Raw genomic sequence first — 19,375 nt, 5'->3', positions numbered from 1 at the left:
ATGGGCCCTCTCCTCCTCAAGCCCTCTCCCAAAACAGATACTTTCTTTCACCTGTAACATTAAGGAATAACACAACAGTCTTAAGATTGGACACTCAGCTGAGCGCCAGTGGCTCACACCTGAAATACTAACAACTAAGGAGGCCAAGATCTGAGGATCCTGGTTCAAAGCCAGCCCAGACAAAAAAGTCCATCAGACTCTTATCCTCAATTAACAAGTAAGAAGATGGAAGTGGAGGTGTGGCTCAAATTGTAGAGTGCCAGCCTTGCCAAGCAAGAGTGTGAGGCCCTGACTTGAAGCTCTAATACCAACACACGGTATCATGTAGGCGTGGGGATTTTTAATCCCGGGTATTAAAATCTGAAGCAGCAGCCTTGCCCAGAGAGCAGGCCAAGTAACAGGGAAGGCTAATCAATCAGAGCTTGAAGACAGGAGCTGGGGAGTGAGGGAAGAGGGAGCCGGCCAGAGACAACCAAATGTGATCAACTACCAGGGCTGAGAGTAAAATGACTGCTGGAGGATTGTGAAGAACAAGGGGCTAGGATACACATGCCAGATGAGGAAGGGAGGGAAGACATGCAGAAGGAGCAGGGAGCTCAGGTGCAGACAGGCAGGGTCACTTCTGGAGAAACCCACCTGCATGGTTTCTTGGGAAGGCTCTGCTACAGAACGTGAGCTGGGCGCTGGGGGCCTGGCAGTGGTCTGAGGATCACAGATCAAAGTCTGGCGGGGGGGGGGGGGGGGGGGGGGGGGGAGGGCCTCCAGAGCTCCTGGAGCTGGAGCCTGTCTGCATGTGTGGGGGGTGTGAGCGTGAGCATGGTAGGCAGGACAGATGTCTCCTTCATCCAGGAGGGTTTGTCTAGAAAGGAGGCAAGAGCTTTATAAAGCCCGGGATGTGAGTGAGACGCAGAGTGGCAAAGCACCTAAAATCAGAGCCTTACCTCCAATTAACTAGAAAAAAGCTAGTATGGAACTGTGGCTCAGTGGCAGAGTGCTCGCCTAGCGAAGCCCTGGGTTCAATTTCTCAGTACCACATACACAGAAAAAGCCAAAGGGGCGCTGTGGCTCAAGTGGTGTAGAGTGCTAAAAGAAGCTCGGGGGTGGGGGGAGCTGGGAAGGTGGCTCAGTGGAAGAGTAGCTTGCTTTGCATGCATGAGGCCCTGGGTTCGATTCCTCAGCACCGCATAAGCAAAAAGAAAAAAGCCAGAAGTGGTGCTGTGGCTCAAGTGGTAGAGCACTAGCCTTGAGCTGAAGAGCTGAGGGTCAGCACCCAGGCCCCATGACTGGACCCCAAAAAACAAACAAAGAAGCTCTGGGACAGTGCCCAGGCCCTGAGTTCAAACCTCAGGACTGGCAAAATTCAGTTAAGTTGTACCTTTAGCCAGGCATTATGACATTCGTCGGTAGTCCCAGCTATTCAAGAGCCAAACCAGAAGGGTCACTCCAACCTAGACATTCAAGTTGCCAGTCTAGCAGCATAGAAAGACTCCACATTCTGTAGGCACCAGTACAAGTGAGTACTAAATGAGTTAACTGACCATCATACTAGAATTCCTTATGTCCCAAATAAGAGACAATGTAGCCGGGCGCCAGTAGCTCACACCTGTAATCCTAGCTACTCAGGAGGCTGAGATCTGAGGATCACAGTTCAAAGCCAGCCTGGGCAGGAAAGTCTGTGAGGCTCTCATCTCCAATAAACCACTAGAAAACCGGAAGTGGCACTGTGGCTCAAGCTGTAGAGCGCTCGCCTTGAGCTGAGGAGCGCAGGGACAGTGCCCAAGCCCAGAGTTCAAGCCCCACAACCAACCAAAAAACCCAAAAAAAACTGTCAATAGGCACATTTCAGAAACTAAACATCAGGGGCTGGGAATGTAGCTTGGTAGGAGAATGTATACTTAATATGCAGAAGGCCTTGGGTTCCATTCCCAGCACTACAAAGAAGGGGGAGGGAGAGAAGGAGGGGATGTTACAAACTTAATCACATTGTTAAGATCCAATGGTGAGGCCCAGTACTTGTATTTTGCAGAAGCCAATGTTTACGCCTCCGCATTTAGTACTAGCCAACACTGGTGGTTCACATTTATAATCCAGTCTACTTGGAGGCTGAGATCTGAGGACGGAGCCAGTACCCAGCAGGCAGGCAAATACTGGTGACCGTTGCTAAATTAACCCGAAAAAGAGTGGGTATGTTTTGAGTGGCTGAGCACCAAACCAAAGCAATGAATCCATTGACAACCCAAAACTCCTAGCTACTTAGAGATAAGCGAATCTAGGTTCAAAGCTAGATCTAAGACTGGATCTCCAAATAGGGAGCAAAAGCTGGCTGTAGCTGGCGGTGGTAGAGTACCAGCCCAGTGGAGCAAGACCACCACCAGGCCAGTCTGGACCACAGCACTGCCATGCGACACACACCTGCATGTGCATGGGCCCTGCCTTCTCTACAGACTCAACCTAACCATAAACCTCTACTGATGTCTTGCTTTTGTTTTCTCAACATTGTTTTGTTCCTGCATCAGCCTTCACAACCTGCCACAACCTTGACAAGTTTCTAATGAACTTCTTTTTCAAGAGAAGGCTGTTTTAAATTTTGACATGTACTTAGCAGCGGTCTGGAATTTACAAGATAAATGGAGAGCCTAATGTCAGCCTTCAGATTTCCCTATCTTGTCTTACAGCTAACATTTCAAGTATGTGTTCGACGGTAATAATGACTTGCAGGGAAACCTACGCTCACATCCGACGTACATTGCATCACATCCTTGCACTCCGGGGAGCTCCAGATGGACCCTTACACTAGATTGGACAGCAGGGACTGATGGACTTGTTCCAAAGCATTAAGCCACCATCTGCAGCCTTTTGTTAATTCCCTCCATCTCATCTGTTCCATTCTGAAATCTTTTTATATACCCATTGCACCAGTAACCAAGATTTGTCCTGCACCTAGCTCCTTCCCATAAGGCAGAAATAAATATAATATTATTCTCAACTAAACAATGTTTTCACATTGTTCTTTAAATCCTAAAACATTACTCTGTATTTAACAGCAAAAGTACCATGCAAGGCACTTTAGAGTACAATACTCGGTCACTAATGACACAGGAACTTGTCATGAAACGGAGAGAAAATTATCATTTTAGGTCATCTTTGTTCTGCTGCTAGGCTTGGCTCTCTCCTGGTTCTATTCTCAATTCAAGCCACGATATGTTGTGTGAGCTGTACATTAAACCCAAATTATTTCTAACATCTTTTCCGTCTCTTACTGTCTGCCGGACTCCAGAACGTGTTGAAGTTGCCTGTACACAATAAAGAGCATTTAACGTCAAGTGAGAGTCCAGCAATGATGTCACTGTATGAGCAACCCCAGAGCTGGAGGCAGAGATGGGATGTAGGGCTACTCAATCCATTAGGACAACCTCAAGTTTTCACAGACTGCGTAGGCTACACCGTGAGATACTGTTTCAGATAAAATCAATCAATATATACAACCTGCAGTTCCTGGTGGTTTTTGTTGTTTTTCTGTGTATGCATGTGCACACCAGCACATACAGGCACACATGTGCATTATCAGTACTGGAGCTTGAACTCAGGTCAGGGCCTTTCACTCAGTTCTTTTGCTCACAACTGGCGTTCTACCACTTGAGACAAACCTCCACTTTAGGCTTTTTGCCTATTATTTGGAAATAGAACTCTCACAGATTTGTCTGCCTGGGCTGACTTGGAACCATAATCCTCAGATCTCAGCCTGCTGAGTAGCTAGGATTATAGGCAGGCATGAGTCACCAGGGCCCAGCTATTGCTTCTTGCTTTGAGACAAGGTCTCATTGCATGGACTAGAATTCACTATGTAGTAGCCTAGGTGAAGCTCATACTCACAACCCTCCTGCCTCAACTTCCCTACTAACTGCGCTGGGATCACAGACATATACCTACACCCACAGTGATCACAACTCTGCTTTTAGGAAATTATTTCTTTCAGTTGTTCATTCATTCATTCAGTCAGTCAGTAAATATTTTCTGAGCCATCGTACAGAGAAGATGACAAACAGATCCTGTGGATATAAGTGTGAAGGAGATAAGATCCCTGCTGATAGGACCCATATTATTAGAGAACCATTTTCGAGAGAAAACAGACAAACTGAAGAGAAAAAGCAGGAAGAAATGAGTTGGCAAAACAGGGAGAAGGTGAGATGTGAATGCTATTTTAAGCCTGGTGACCATAAATAAGAGATATCAGTAATGACTGAAGCTTACGGGTGGGAAATACTATTCTCTTCATTTACTTTTAATTTTTTATGGTGATGGGAGTGGGGATTGAATTCAAAGGCCTCATGCTTGCCAGGCAGGTACACTAGCTTCCACATCTCAGTCCTTTTTCATTTGTACTACTTATATATGGTTCTTGCTTGCTGCCTGGTTTTGTACCTGGGCCCCAATAGTATTGCACTAACTGGGAGATGATGCATACCACCAACACGCAGCTTCTTCAGGTGAAGTAAGAAAGCTGGGTTGGATTCCTCAGCACCCCACACACAGAAAAAGCTGGATGTGGCACTGTGGCTCAAGTGGTAGAGAGCTAGCCTTGAGCAATTGCAGCTCAGGGACAGTGCTTAGGCCCTGAGTTCAAGCCCCAGGACTGGCGATGATGGTGATGATGGTGGTGGTGATGATGATGATGATGATGATGCAATTAGATTGTATAAATTGCTGGGAGCAGTTCTGGAGATTCACATTCTAACCAAACTCCAGACAGGAGTATTGTAGAACAGGGTTTCTCAAGCTCATCACTGCTGGCATCTGAGTCAGAGTTCTGTGTTTTGGAGGGCTGCCTTTATGGACTGTAAGATATCTGGCACTACCCCTGGCCTCTGCCATCAGCACACACAGACTTTTCCAGAGTGAGAAAAATACTCCTGCCTCTAGACGGTGCCAATCACCTTGTGTCTGTACTTCTGTCAGAAGAGACCTGGCTTCTCTGTATCTTGATAGCCCATCTATATGAAACAAAGGCTGGCTTATTTTATGTAAGGTCATCTTACACCCAGACAACTTCTGTTCTCAAAGCCCAGCCCAGATCTTGCTCAGCACATTATCTGTGCCTTTTACAGCTAGGGCCTTTCCCTTTCATCAATTACTAGCACCTGAAGGACTGTATGCAGTTTTACATTTGTATTATTTGTGGACTTATACTTCCTATGATGCTTCCCTTTAAACCGTATGAAACATCCCCCACATACACACAGCAGCCTGGGCAGCCAGCTAGGAAAGGGCACACAGCTCTGTACTTGTTTGTATGCCTGGTCCTTGGGCTTGAATTCAGGGCCTGTTGTCCTTCAGTTTTTGGTTTTTGTTTTTCTTTGTTTTTGTTTTTGGTCGGCCATGGGGCTTGAACTCTGGGCCTGGGCACTGCCCCTCAGCTCTTCAGCTCAAGGCTAGCACTCTACCACTTGAGCCACAGTGCCACTTATGGCTTTTTCTGTGTATGTGGTACTGAGGGATCAAACCTGGAGCTTCATTCATGCTAAGCAAGCACTCTACCACTAGGTCACATTCCCAGCCCTGTCCTTGAGCTTTTTGTGCTCAAGGCTAGTGCTGCTCTACCACTTGAGCCACAGCTCCACTCCCGGCTTGTTCTGGTAGTTAACTGGAGATAAGAGTCTCATGGATTTTCCTGCCCCGGCTGGCTTCAGGAAGGGGACCCTACAATTGAACTCTTCAGTCTGCCAAAATGCTAACTACGTAGGAAATGGAACTAATTCAGCTGTTTCTGGTGGTTTTTTGGGAAAAGAAAAAGTTCAACACCCTCCCAAACTTGCTCCCAGAGTTCTTTCCAAAGAGAAGTTTTAGCCCTCGCCTCCTTTCCTCTGGTGCCACAGGACTCAAATACCCTTCTGCAAGTCATCTTTGACCTTCAATGCCCAATGGCTGTTTTCCACTGTCTTTCTCCTGTGTCTGGATTATTACTCAGCAATATCAATCCTGTGACGGGGAGCAGAATCACTTTTTTTTTTTTTTAGTCGGTCGTGGGGCTTGAACTCTGGTCCTGGGCGCTGTCCCTACGTTTTTCAGCTCAAGGCAAGCACTCTACCGCTTGAGCCACAGCACCACTTCCAGTTTTCTAGTGGTTTATTGGAGATAAGAGTCTCATGGACTTTCCTGCCTGACTTTCCTGCCTGGCCGTGATCCTCAGATCTCAGCCTCCTAAGTAGCTAGAATTACAGGCATGAGACACCGGAGCCTAGCAGAATCGCTCTTATCTGAATACTCTACTGACTTCCATCACTAAGCCACCACACCTACCTGGAGCTTAGGGGTAGAGGAGAATCTGCAGTGATTACTGACATTTTATTATTTGCAGCCAGAAAAATCATACTTGATACACTTCTGAGTTCAATGTGCACAGGGTCGATCATCTAGTTCTACCCAGTGTTTCAATGGCAAATGACCTTTCCCACTATGACGATCTTCTTTCACTCTGTTCTGGCCCAGCAACCAGTGCTAGATTTAACATACACACAGGGCACACAAGAGTTCTTAGCCTAGAACTTTAAAAGTTTTCCCACTACCTGAAGAAAGATGACTAACAGTGAGCTGATATGCAAGGCTTACTGCAGCAATGCCTCTGTGGTCTCTCTCTCTCGACCTTTTTTTCTACCGGTCTGTATAAGGAAATAACTCTGATCCGGCCAGCTTTGCTAACTTGAACACCATGAACTCCTGAGTCCCGGAAGCTCTTCACTCATCATCATTGCCTCCCCCTGAGCTACTGGTTGCTTTATAGATATAACATGGGTTTTCTACTATATTGTAACAGATCCTTCTTGATAAATTTCCCAAGGCAACGGTAATAATCCATACAACTTCAGCATTAATAATGAAAAGAATGGAAAAGAGAAAGATTTTTTTTTGGGGGGGTCCGGTTGTGGGGCCTGAACTCTGGGCCTGGGCGCTGTCCCTCAGCTCTTCAGCTCAAGGCTAGCGCTCTACCACTTGAGCCACAGTGCCACTTCCGGCTTTTTTCTTTTTGCTTATGTGGTGCTGAGGAATCAAATCCATGGCCTCATGCATTGCAAGACAAGCACTCTACCACTGAGCCACCTTCCCAGCCCAAGAAAAAGATTTTTTAATTCCATTTTTACTTTAAAAAGCTGCATATTGGCTGGGAATGTGGCTCAGTGGTTAGAGTGCTTGCATACCATGCATGAAGCCTGGGGTTTGATTCCTCAGTACCACATACACAGAAAAAGCTGGAAGTGGTGCTATGGCTCAAGTGGTAGAGAGTTAGCCTTGAGCAAAAAAAAAAAAAGCTCAGGGACAGTGCCCAGGCCCTCAAGTCAAGCCCCAGAACTGACCAAAAAAGTTGCATATTACAGAAATGGAAGTACAGGAATAAAGATGGGATCTATCCATCACTAATGTGAAAACTCCAGTCAGGAGGCTGTCAAGTAGATCCTTTTCCCAACTTATCCCAGCATGATGCAAGCTGGTCTGTGTGCCATTTGTAACACACGGGGATTGAGAAGAAAGGTCAGAAACAATAGATAAAAATCAGTACATGTGTAAGATATTCACTCAAATCTATATCAGTCTAGGAGTGGGAAACTTCTCATTATGGCAACCTGAGAAATCTTTGAACACCTTTCCCTCCATAAAGGTGTACCAAACGACTCCAGGAAATAAAAAAATTCTTATCCATATGTAGGATTATTTACAAACAATCTTTCGGGAAAAGAGAACACACAATAAAAATGGAAGAAAGGATTTAAAGTAGATCTGTTAATTTAACGGACTTTGTCAAGCAAATCCACCATCCCTGGTGTGCTATTTATTGTGCCTAATAGAACTAACACTCAGGGAAAAAGTAGTCATTAAAAAGGACTGGTCAGAAGGGGGAAAACACAGCAAACAAGCCAGCTTTAAAAGTTTCTCAGTTATAAGTGAGTTACTCTGAGGGAATTATCTGGAGGTGACTTTAAAGTTTAACATTAAAATATGAAGAAAGGATCATCATGGCCCCATCACTCCCCTATTTTCACTTTTTTTGGGGGGTGGGGGGATGTTATGGATGGACGGAGGGGCATGAAAGACCAGGCGCAGTCTGCTATCATGTTAGGTTCAGGTTACCTACTGCCAAGTCACACAATTACTCCAGAAAACCTGCCTAAGGAATGCGGGCTGCCTGTCAAGGTTACAAGCTGTCCACTGCAGTGTAAGATATACAAGAAAATGACACCATGTAAATCTCATAAAGGTCGCATGGTATCAGGAACTTTAAACGAGAAAATAAATACTATCCTCCATCTAGTTTTGTATACTAATTTCAAGTCAGCATACATAAATACCACACAGCACACAAGAGCATTACTGTAAGGGGTCACTTGCTCTGTTAAGAAAACACTGCTTTTGGCTGTGAAAGTAACTGATTTCACACAAATTCTAGGATTTTAGCACCTTAATGCAGGCCAGAACTCTACCCCTCCTCCACCAACCCCAGAGCAAGTCCCAGGACATCAGGAGAAGAACACAAAAATGGAGTGAAGAGAAAACAAAGGCAGGGGGTTCAGGACTTAACCCCAGCTGAGAGAGAGAGAACATCATTGTGGCTCAGAGGGCGAATGCTTGCCTGGCAGTTACAAGACCCTGGATTCAATACTCAGCACCAAGGCTTTGGCCTTCATCTGTAAGGACCAAATGAAATAGCCCAGACAAGACTAGGTGATAGGTGCTTCCAGAAAAGACAAGAGCAACGGGTAAGAGGAAAACACTGCCTTGATGTTCTGTAATATGTTCCCTCAAGAAGCTCAAACTCTTCGCACAAGTACACTAGGCTGCCTAGGTCACCACCACAATGCCATCCTCTCTAGAAACCATCTACCCATGGTAGATACCACCTTGGTATCTTTGCCTGGAAACCCATTGACATTCAAGAAATCATGAATGATTATTAGAGTTCTGTCATTTTGAAACTGATGGGAAAATGAATGTGTTATGTGTCCGGAACACATATTATCACCACCATCACATGTGCACATGCATGCGCGCGCACACTCTCTCTCTCTCTCTCTCTCTCCCTCTCTCTCTCTCTCTCTCCAACTCAAGTCCTGAACTTTTGACCTGGTTGCAGCTGAGCTGAGCCCCCTCCCGGGTCCACCAGGGCACCTGCTCCAGGGCTGACAAGAGTGCTGGCAGGCAATGGCCGCAAGGCTACAACAGCACAAAGCAGCCAGCCTGCAGCAGAGGCCTTTATAGAAAGAGCCAGGCAGCTTCACATCTCCCTCCCTACTGCTCCAAAACATGCTTCTTTAATGATTCCCCAAGAAAGGAATAAAACCTAACATCTGTTTCCCAGGTTTACTGACCTGTACAACCGCTGACAGCATGCAAATCTGGAAGCCTCGCAACTTCCTTCAATTTCTCTAAATGTGAATACTGAAGAGTTTGAATGGGAGGGAGGGGATCACTGTTTTGTGGTGTAGAGCCAGGGACACTCCTCGGTGTGCACCAGTCCCCCACCCCCAAGGACATCTCATGTTGGCATCTGGGGATGTAAATTACAGGGATGTAAATTCTGTCTTGCTTAATTTTGTGGAACACTATCAGGACAGCCTAAAATACAACTGGGCGGCTCAGTACAAGCAACCATCTGCCCTATGACCAGGTGAGGCTCAGGGCTAGATTCCTGGTGTGCTAAGGGTCCAGAATGAGGACTGGCCAAGCACAAGAAACACGCATGTGCAGCGCAGAGACGCGAGGGTGGGAGGGCGCCGCCAGGCAACTGGGTTTCCATCTAGCTGTGTGACACCCTTTCTTTCAGGGCTCCCATAGCACATGCACCATTCTGCCACATGCCCTGTCCCTGAGCTCACTCTGAAAAGGAACCACAACTGGACTGCAGGTCATCTCTCTGCCATTGAGTCTGGGTTTCAGATGGCTCATCCGTGCAAGAATTTTATGTTAGATGAACTCTAGGTATTTCACAGACCCAAAATTCCGTGATTTTAGGAGTGTTTTTGAGCATGCATAACAAGCATGGTGGCGAACCCTGGTCAGGATCTGTACCACCAAGTAACGATCTACCAAATGAAACCTACAAATCCATCCTCGGCGCATCTGAACTAGGGATTTCTTCTTTCTGTTCAATGTCCAAATTACTTTTAAAATAGCTTCTGAGGCTTAAAGATTAACCTTTCCCTCAATTAGACCTAAAATTGTGAGGAATTCTGGAGGATAAATGTCTTAAAACTATCTTTTGCCCTTCTTTCACTCTTCTTTGTTCTGTTGTATTTGAGATCCTCGTACATAGAACCACAAATAAAACCCAGGTCTAGTTTGTGGCTTGCCTATCCTCCATGCTGCAACCTCATGTATGAAACTGAGACCTCTTCAGAGAGCGGTGTCACCCACCCTCATATATTTTCATTTTTCACTGGGTGCTGTTCATTGCTTTTTTGTTGTTCCGTCTTCATATTAGCCTCTAGCAAACACTAGTCCACATCTGTCGAAAACATGGGCTCAGTGTCTTTCTCAGTAGTTCTTACTGTTAAAAGAGCAATGGTCTAGGCCGAGGAGGTGGCTCAGTGGTAGAGTGCCTGCCTAGCATGCATGAAGCCCTGGGTTTGATTTCTCAGTACCACATACACAGAAAAGGCCAAAAATGGCTCTGTGTCTCAAGTAGCAGAGAGCGGCTCAGGGACAGAGCCCAGGCCCTGAGATCAAGGCCTAGGACTGGCAAAAAAAAAAAAAAAAAAAGGAACAGGCTCAGGATCTTTGTGATTCTTTCCTCAGCAATGCTATTTGGGGCCAGATACACCTTTTAGTGAGGAGCAGCACCATAAATTAAACTACAGTGACTAAGGGATGGGCCTCGCTCTGTGTGCCCGGCTGGGCTTTATTTCTTACAACCCGTTGACAGACTTCATCCAGGATTTACTGATTTGCTTATTATCTGGCTCACTCCACGAAAAAGAAGGCAGTTATTTTTGTGTTGTGTTTACAAGTTTCACACCAGCACCTACTCAACCTGCCTAACACACAAAGGATGCTTTATAAATATTTGCTGAAAGAAACATCAACTCTCCCCGCTATAATCCTAGCTACTCAGGAGTCAGAGGTCTGAAGATCACAGTTCAAAGCCAGCCCAGGCAGGGAAGTCCATGAGACTTTTATTTTTGCCAGTCCTGGGACTTGAACTCAGGGTCTGGACACTGTCCCTGAACTTCTTTGGCACAAGGCTAGCGCTCTACCACTTAAGCCACAGAACCACTTCCAGCTTTTCTGTGTGTGGTACTGAGGAGGTGAACCAGGGCTTCATGCATGCTGGGCGAGCACTGTACCACTAAGCCACATTCCCAGCCCCTCCATGAAACTCTGATCTCCAAGGAACCACCAGAAAACCTGAAGTGGTGCTGTGGCTCAAGTGGTAAAAAATGCTCACCTTGAGCTGAAGAGCTCAGAGACAGTGCCCCAGGTCCTGAGTTCAAGCCCCAAGACTAACCACCACAACAACAACCAAAGAAATAGGAACTCAGCTGGATGCTGGTGGCTCATGCTTATCATCCTAGTTATTCAGAAATCTAAGAACTGAGGATGGCAGTTCAAAGCTAGCCTCAGGCAGGAGAGTCCAGGAGTCCTTTTTTTTAAAAATCAATTGTGAAGCTTCTAAACTCTGGGCCTCCCACACTGTCTTGATCTTTTTTGCCTAAGGCTAGAGCTCTACCATTCTGGTTTTCTGGTGGTTCACTGGAGGTAAGAGTCTCCCAGACTTTCCTGCCTGGGCTAGTTTCAAACTTTGATCCTCAGATCTTAACCTCCTGAGTATTACAGGTGTGAGCCACTAGCACCTTGTGGAAGATAGCTAGCCTTGAGCAAATGAGCTCAGGGATAGGGGGACAGGAGAGAGGGGAGGGGTCAGGGAGATGAGGGGAGGGAGAGATGAGGGGAGGGGAGGGAGGAAGAGAATGAGAGAGAATGAGAGAGAGAGAGAGAGAGAGAGAGAGACAGAGAGACAGAGAGACAGAGAGAGAGAGAGCCCATGCAAGAGAGAGAAGAAAAGAAGAAACATGATCTTGCCCCTGTACTCAGTTTCAGTAGAAGGCTTAAAAAAGATCTTCTGGCCAGGTACTGGTGGCTCATGCCTATAATCCTAGCTACCCATGAGGCTAAGGCCTGAGAATAATGGTTCAAAGCCAGCCAGGACAGGGAAGTCTGTGAGACCCATCTCCAATTAACTACCAAAAACCATGAAGTAGAGCTGTGCTCAAGTGGTGGCGTGCCAGCTGTGGCCAAAGACTAAGGGACAGTGCTCAAGCTCCAGTACCAGCATACACAAAACAACAAAGGAAAGAAAGGGAGGAGAGGGGGAGAGAGGAAGGAAGGGAAGGAGGGAGGGAGGGAAGAGAGAGGGAGGGGAAAGAGGAAAGAGAGGAGAAAGACAGAGACAAGACAGGACAGGACACCTGGGCTCTGGTAGTTCATGCCTGCAATCCTAGCTACAAAGCAGGCTGAGATCTGAGGATCATAGTTCAAAGTCAGCCCAGGCAGGAAAGTCTGTGAGGCTCAGGTGTTACAGCACCAGCCTTGAGCAAGAAAAGCTCAAAGATAGTACCCAGCACCAATACAAAAACAAAGGCCAGTATGTTTCAATTAAAATAGTTTCCTGGGAGTGTAGTTCAACAGTACAACACCTGCCTGTCTAGTACACTAGAGACCTTCTTTCTTGATCCCTAGTCCTGCCAGGAAAAAAAAAAAATACATGTTTCCTCACTCAGTCCACTACATCTAGTCATCATGAAATGAATACCCTAATCAGGGCTAACTTATTATTTCCTGTAGTTGAGGCCTCTTAAACCTTTGATTGAAGAACCTCCTTCAGAATTGATTAAAATGTTAAACCACAAACACACTGCCAGCAGATTGTGTATAAGTATACGAACTCAAAAATCTACCACCCATCCTTTGGCACCATGTTTAGGAACTGTTGATTGTATTTTTAAGTTCCTCCTAACCTTTAGTCTTTTGGGGGGGGGGAAGGGAGGAGCCAGGTTGGGGCTTGAACTCAAGAGCCTGGGCACTGTCCCTGAGCAGCTTTTGCTCTCTACCACTTGAGCCACAACACTACTTCTGGCTTTTTCTGTGTATGTGGAACTGAGGAGTGGAACCTAGAACTTCATGCACACTAGGCAAGCACTCTACCACTTAGCCACATTCAGTACTTATTTTAATGTGTAAATTCATGGCTTGTGCTCCCAGTAAGGAGTTAATCCAAGGAAACACCAAGTATAACATTCAAGACTCAGCATATTATACCCAGGTGATCATGCGGGTTAGGTAAGGGACTTTAAACCACATAAAACCACAATCAGAGCCCAACACCAACCAGTGACTCACAAATATAACCCTTAGTTACTCAAGAAGCTGCCGGCTGAGAATCAAGGTTACAAGCTAACCAGACACACCAGCAGAAAAGTTCAAGAGACTTTTATCTCCAATTCACCAGCTCCACAGATAGAAAGCCAGCCATGAACAAAAAAGCCTAGTAAGATTCAAGGCCCAGACTTCAAGCCACAGTACTAACCAAAAAAGAAGAAAGAACTAGAAAGAGACACAGCAAAGCTAAAGATTAGGTTCTCAAAGGCAAGAAGCTCATTAAAAGATACAAGAAAGCAATCAATTAATTTTCATTATCCTGCTACCATAAGAACTACATAAATGATTCTACATGAACATTTCCAGTTCCCTCGGATCAGTCCACTGAAAAATCTCCCTTATCAAGTAAGGCACTAGTTTCTGAGAAGACTACTTGGTTAGGGGAAAGTGCTAAATCTCTGAAGAAGAGACCAATTAACTTTTCTCTTTGGAGTCAACAAAACTTAGCCAACCTAACCACTAAAATATTAAGCAATTACATGCTAGATTAAATAGAATACAAGCTGGGCAACAAGCTAGGTGGCTCACGCCTATAATCCTAGCTCCTCAGAAGAATGAGATTTGAGGATCACAGTTTGAAGCCAGCCTAAGCAGAGAAGTCTATGCAACTCTTATCACCAATTAACCACCCCAAAATCAGAAGTAGAGCTGTGGCTCAAAGTGGTAGAGCACTAGCTTTGAGCACAAAAGCTCAGGGATAGCACCCAAGCCCCATGAACAAAAAATAAACAAACAATTGTGGCTCTGAGCTACTTTTTTCTTTTTCTGGTCGGTCTTGGGGCTTGAATTCTGGGCATGGGCGCTGTCCCTCAGCTCTTTAGCTCTAGCCAGCGCTCTACCACTTGTTCCACAGTTCCAGTTTTCTGGTGGTACACTGAAGGTAAGAGTCTCAGGGACTATCATGCCAGGACTGTCTTTGAATCGACATCCACAAATCTCAGCCTCCAGAGTAGCTAGGATTACAGACATGAACCACCAGCACCCTGCTCTGAACTACTTATTAACTGCCAATCTTCTGACAGGACAGTTATGAGCCTAACTAATATTATCTACTTCTATATAAAGCACATAGTAGGTACTTAATGATGCCAATGATTTAATTCAGTGTCACTAATCCACTGTCTTAACCACCCGAATACTTCAGTCTCCTCTGAAAAAATCCCTACTATATGACACAAATACATTGTGAATATATTTAGAAACTTATAAATATGCAATAAGCTACAATGTTACAAGTTCTTAATCTCATGGCTGATAGTGGGTTATTTCAAATTTTTACGTTTTTTTGCTATAATATTCAAGCTTTATATATAATTTTATGCAATTGTATGTGTGCCCATACTGGGACTTGAACTCAAGGCCCAGGCAATTATCCCTAACCTTCTTTTGCTTGAGGTCAGGACTCTTTATTACTTGAGTCGAAGCTCTACTTCTAGCCTCTGCCCCCCTTTTCTAAAATAGTTTATTGGAGATAAGAGTTGCACGGACTTTCTACCCCAGCTGGCTTTGAATCACTATCCTCAGATCTTGGCCTCTTGAGTAGCTAGGATTACAGGCGTGAGCCACTACCACCTGGCAATTTTATGTTATTATTTTTTAAACCACAGTTAAACAATGTAAAGGATCATTAACCGCACACTCACAGATTTCTGGACTGATGATTACAAACACTTTATTTAGGGCACAGAAACATTGAAGTCCTTAGATATATCTCCAAGCCAGGTGCTGGTGGCTCACGCCTGTAATCTTAGCTATTTAGGAGGCTGAGATCTGAGGATCACAGTTCAAAGCCAACCTGAGCAGAAAAGTCTCTGAGACTCTTATCTCCAATTAACCACCAGAAAACAGTAAGTGGTGCTGTGGCTCAATGTGGTAGAGCGCTAGCCTTTAACACAGGGGCAGCACCCAGTCCCACAGTTCAAAGCCCCATGATCAACCAAAAAAAAAAAAAAATCTCCAAATGATAAGAGGCTAAGGAGTTTAATGGTAGAAGCCTTGCTAGCATGAGACCATGTGTCCAATCTCCCAGCTCCCAGCACCAGGAAAAAAAAAAAGTATGTTGCCTTTCCTGAAGAAATCCTCTATATTCAAGGCTGAAGTAAAAATATTTTTAGCATGCCAATATAAAAACATCAGCCCTTCAGGGCTGGGAAGGTGGCTCAGTGGTAGAGCGCTTGCCTTGCATGCCTGAGGCCCTGGGTTCTATTCCTCAGCACCACATAAGCAAAAAGAAAAAAGCCGGGAGTGGCACTGTGGCTCAAGTGGTAGAGCGCTAGCCTTGAGCTGAAGAGCTGAGGGACAGCACCTAGGCCCAGAGTTCAGGCCCCACGACCGGACCCCCAAAAAAAAAAAAAAAAAGAATCCTTGAGGATTCTACAAATCCAAATGTTCAGCCAGGTGGTGATCAAGAGTTAAAAAGAGAGGAAGAGATCTGTCCCACAGGTGAAAACTGGCTTCCTTTAAAATAAAATAAAACAAAACAAAACACAGGCTGGGAAGTTGGCTCAGTGGTAGAGCGCTTGCCTACCATGCATGAAGCCCTGGGTTCAACTCCTCGGTTCCACATACACAGGAAAAGCCAGAAGTGGCGCTGTGGCTCCAGTGGTAGACTCTTTTCTCCTATAACCATGCCAGGCTGGCATGTTAGCTACTCTGGAGGCTGAGATCTGAGGATTCTGGTTAAAAGCTAATCAGGGCATGAAAAAGTCTGTAGGACTCTTACCTCCAATTAACCACCAAAAAGCCTGAAGGTGAGCCTTGACTCAAGTGGCAGAGTGCTAGCCTTGAGCACAAAGTTCAGGGACAGCACCAAGGCCCTGAATTCAAACCACAAGAATGACACCAAAAAAATTTTAAAGCCAGCCTGGAGGCAGAGCTCAAATGTTGGAGCTCCAGCAGTGAGCAAGGAAATTGAGAGGCTGTGAGTTCAAGCCCCCATTAGAGAAGAAATGATATCCAACTTCTACCTGGTATTATTCACCATTTCTATCTTTTTTTTTTTTTTTGGGGGGGGGGGTCTGGTCGTGGGGCCTGAACTCTGGGCCTGGCTGCTGTCCCTCAGCTCTTCAGCTCAAGGCTAGCGCTCTACCACTTGAGCCACAGCACCACTTTGGCTTTTTTCTTTTTGCTTATGTGGTGCTGAGGAATCGAACCCAGGGCCTCAGGCATGCAAGGCAAGTGCTCTACCACTGAGCCACCTTCCCAGCCCACCATTTCTATCTTTTCAAGTTGCTGTACATTACCACTGTAGGGCCTAGGACCTAACCTAGGAATCTTTTCTTTTTTTCTTTGCCAGTTCTGGGCTTGAACTCAGGGCCTGAGCACTGTCCCTGAGCTTCTTTTTGCTCAAGACTTAGCACTCTACCATTTGAGCCAAAGCACCACTTCCGGCTTTTTCTGTTTTATGTGGTGCTGAAGAATTGAACACAGGACTTCATGTATTCTAGGCAAGCACTCTACTACTAAACCACATTCCCAGCCAGATTTTTTTTCTTAAACAGTCAGGCCAATAAACTATTTGATATTTTTTAATTACCTAAGAAAAATGAAAATCAATTATACTGAATCAAAACTGATTAGTGTCCTCAGTTCTTCACAGTTGAGTCAAGTTTGGTAGACAACTAATTCAACATTTCTCAACTTTTGAAAATTTTTTTTTACTTAAAACATAGCCATATCGCCCATCATCCTAGCTCCTCACGTGGCTGAGATCTGAGGATCATGGTTTGAAGCAGCCTGCTCAGAAAAGTCTGTGAGAAGAGTCTTATCTCCAATAAATACCAAAAGTCAGAAATGGAGCTGTGGCTTAGGGGTAGAATACAAGCCTTGAGCCCCCCCCCAAAAAAGCAGCAGCTCAGGGGTGTGCGTACACATGCACACGTGCACACACGTACACGCACACACACAAAGGGGGGCATATCAAAATAAATACACATGATCTACGATAGAGATACAAGAACCAGAGCGTTAAGTAAGTAGGTTACCTAACGTCTCCAAAGAAAAAGATGTGTGAAGAATACTTACAGGGCGTACATGTTGGAATCTAAATAGGTATCTGAGGTGTTTTTCAAATTGCATATATTTTAAGTGAAAAGAAAAAAGTTATTCCCAAGGAAGACTAGAATTAGAAGACAGTCACTTCGGGTGTCTGCACCAGTCACTGTGTAAGCTACAATCACTTCTCATTTCTCCTTTAAATATACTTGACCTCTTCAAACAATCTGCGTTTCTCTTTAGGAAGTGAGCCCGCTAAAACTCAGAAGCCACACACGTGTAGGACCCAGGACAAATCATTCCCAGGCTGCTGGGAGCATGGCTGTCTTCAGGCTGAAATGAGCCGACCTCTCCTTTTCCATCCACAAAACGGGTTCACGGGGGACCCGGGGACCCGGGCCGTTTCCCCCCAAAGGCTCTCCTGACGCAGCGTCCTCGCCAAGGTCCCTTGGAGCCCAAGGAGGGGGTACTGGGTGCTGGGCCCGGAGGCCTCCACGGAGAGACGCAGCCCTGATTCGCTGGCCGTCGTCGGGGTGTTTTTTTTTCTGCTGACCCACTAAGGAAATTCAGAACATTCGGGAGTAACTGTCAGAAAACCAACCAACCAACCATTCAACCATCCATCCATCCAACCATCCATCCCTCCTGCGGACTTCAGGCTCGCGAGCCTCGGCTGCCCGGATTCTAGTGATGGGGCTCCCACCGAGAAGAGGGAAAGTCGTTAGGTACCACAGCCCCCTTCCCCTCTCCCCCTCCTTCCTCCTCCTCCCCCTCTTCTTCCTCCCCCCCCCTTCCCCCTCCGCTAGAGGCAGCCCGCATCGCATTGTCCCGCGCTCCGCGGGAGCTCCAGCCGCTGGCGCCTGGAACCCCGCTTCTCCCGGCCGGAGCTCGCCTCCCCGGCCCCGGGAGCGCGGCTTCCCACGCCGGGCCGGGCGCAGAGCCGGGGGGGGGGGGGAGGGGGAAACATCAACACAACAACATCAACAACACAACAACAGGACAACACAACAACCACCACAACACAAAAGCCGTGCAAGTTTCCAGCCCCGCGCCCTCCCCATCGACCCCCCCCCCGGGGCCGGACTGGGCCGGGCGCGGCGGGAAGACGTGGCGCCAGACTTTCCCCGAGGCCCCGGGAGCCCCCCCCCCCGTCCGGAGTTGGCGGCCGGGCGCCGCCGCCTCGCTGGGGAGGGACGAGCTCCCGGCGGCCCTGGCCCGGCCCCGAGGAGGCTCGCGGCGCCTCCCGCCCGCCCGCCAGGCTCCCTGGCGGCCCTGACAAAAGCAAGCTCGACCCCTGACCGCAAGCGGGCGCCCCGCCAGACGTACCGGCGGTACGGGGAGCGCCGCCCGGACTCGCCGGCGGCCCCGGCCCCGGCCCCCTCCCTCACGACACCGTCCTGACCTCCAGCCCGGCCCCGCCGCTCACCTCGATCTCGAAGTCCGGCAGGCAGCAGGCGGTGCAGAAGAGCGAGCAGAAGTGCGCGATGGCCGGCACCTCCCACCAGGAGCGGAGCTCGCCCAGCCCCGTGGCGCCGCGCTCCTCCGGGCACATTGCCGCGCCAGCCCACGCCCGCTCGCTCGCTCGCTCGGCGGCCGGGCGGGCGCCGCGGCTGGGCCGGTCGAGCCCGCGCGCCGCCGGCTCCGGCTCCTGCCCCGCGGCGGCGCCTCAGCGCCTCGCGCCGGCTCCCGCCGCGGCGCCCGCGGCTCCGTGCGACCTGTGGCTGAGGTGCGCGGCTCGGCTGGCCGGGGGGTGCGGGCGGCGGCGACGGCGGCGGGGCCGAGTCTTCGAGGCAGCCGCGGCTTGGGCTGTCGGCAGGGTCCGCGCTCGCCCTGTCCCGCGGCGGCGCTGCGGCCGCCCCTGGTCCCCCGCACAACATAATCCACTCAGCGCCCGGGAAAACAGATGGGGGTCGGGGCCGCCACGCGGAGGGGCGAGGTCTGCGCGCCACAACAACAACCC

At 47.6% G+C, this 19,375-nt stretch overlaps 1 protein-coding gene across 2 annotated transcripts in view; it reads right to left on the bottom strand.

Annotated features, from left to right (window-relative positions):
• LOC138819640 (hepatoma-derived growth factor-related protein 2-like) overlaps positions 1-19,064 on the bottom strand; it is an 83,078-nt gene extending 64,014 nt beyond the window's left edge. For both annotated transcript variants that reach the window (XR_011369540.1, XM_070011122.1), the window contains exon 1: positions 18,842-19,064. Coding sequence is in view for 1 of the 2 variants with exons in the window: in XM_070011122.1 (XP_069867223.1) it covers positions 18,842-18,967 (126 nt within the window). In the remaining variant the exon portion in view is untranslated. The remainder of the gene's footprint in view (positions 1-18,841) is intronic.
• Between the last annotated feature and the right edge of the window lie 311 nt (positions 19,065-19,375).

The sequence above is a fragment of the Dipodomys merriami genome, unplaced genomic scaffold, assembly GCF_024711535.1.
Source record: "Dipodomys merriami isolate MVZ:Mamm:240054 unplaced genomic scaffold, mDipMer1.0.p SCAF_805, whole genome shotgun sequence".
In the NCBI taxonomy this organism is placed as follows: Eukaryota; Metazoa; Chordata; class Mammalia; order Rodentia; family Heteromyidae; genus Dipodomys; species Dipodomys merriami.
Note: the sequence above shows the minus strand (reverse complement) of the source record. Positions and strands in the feature narration are given on the sequence as shown.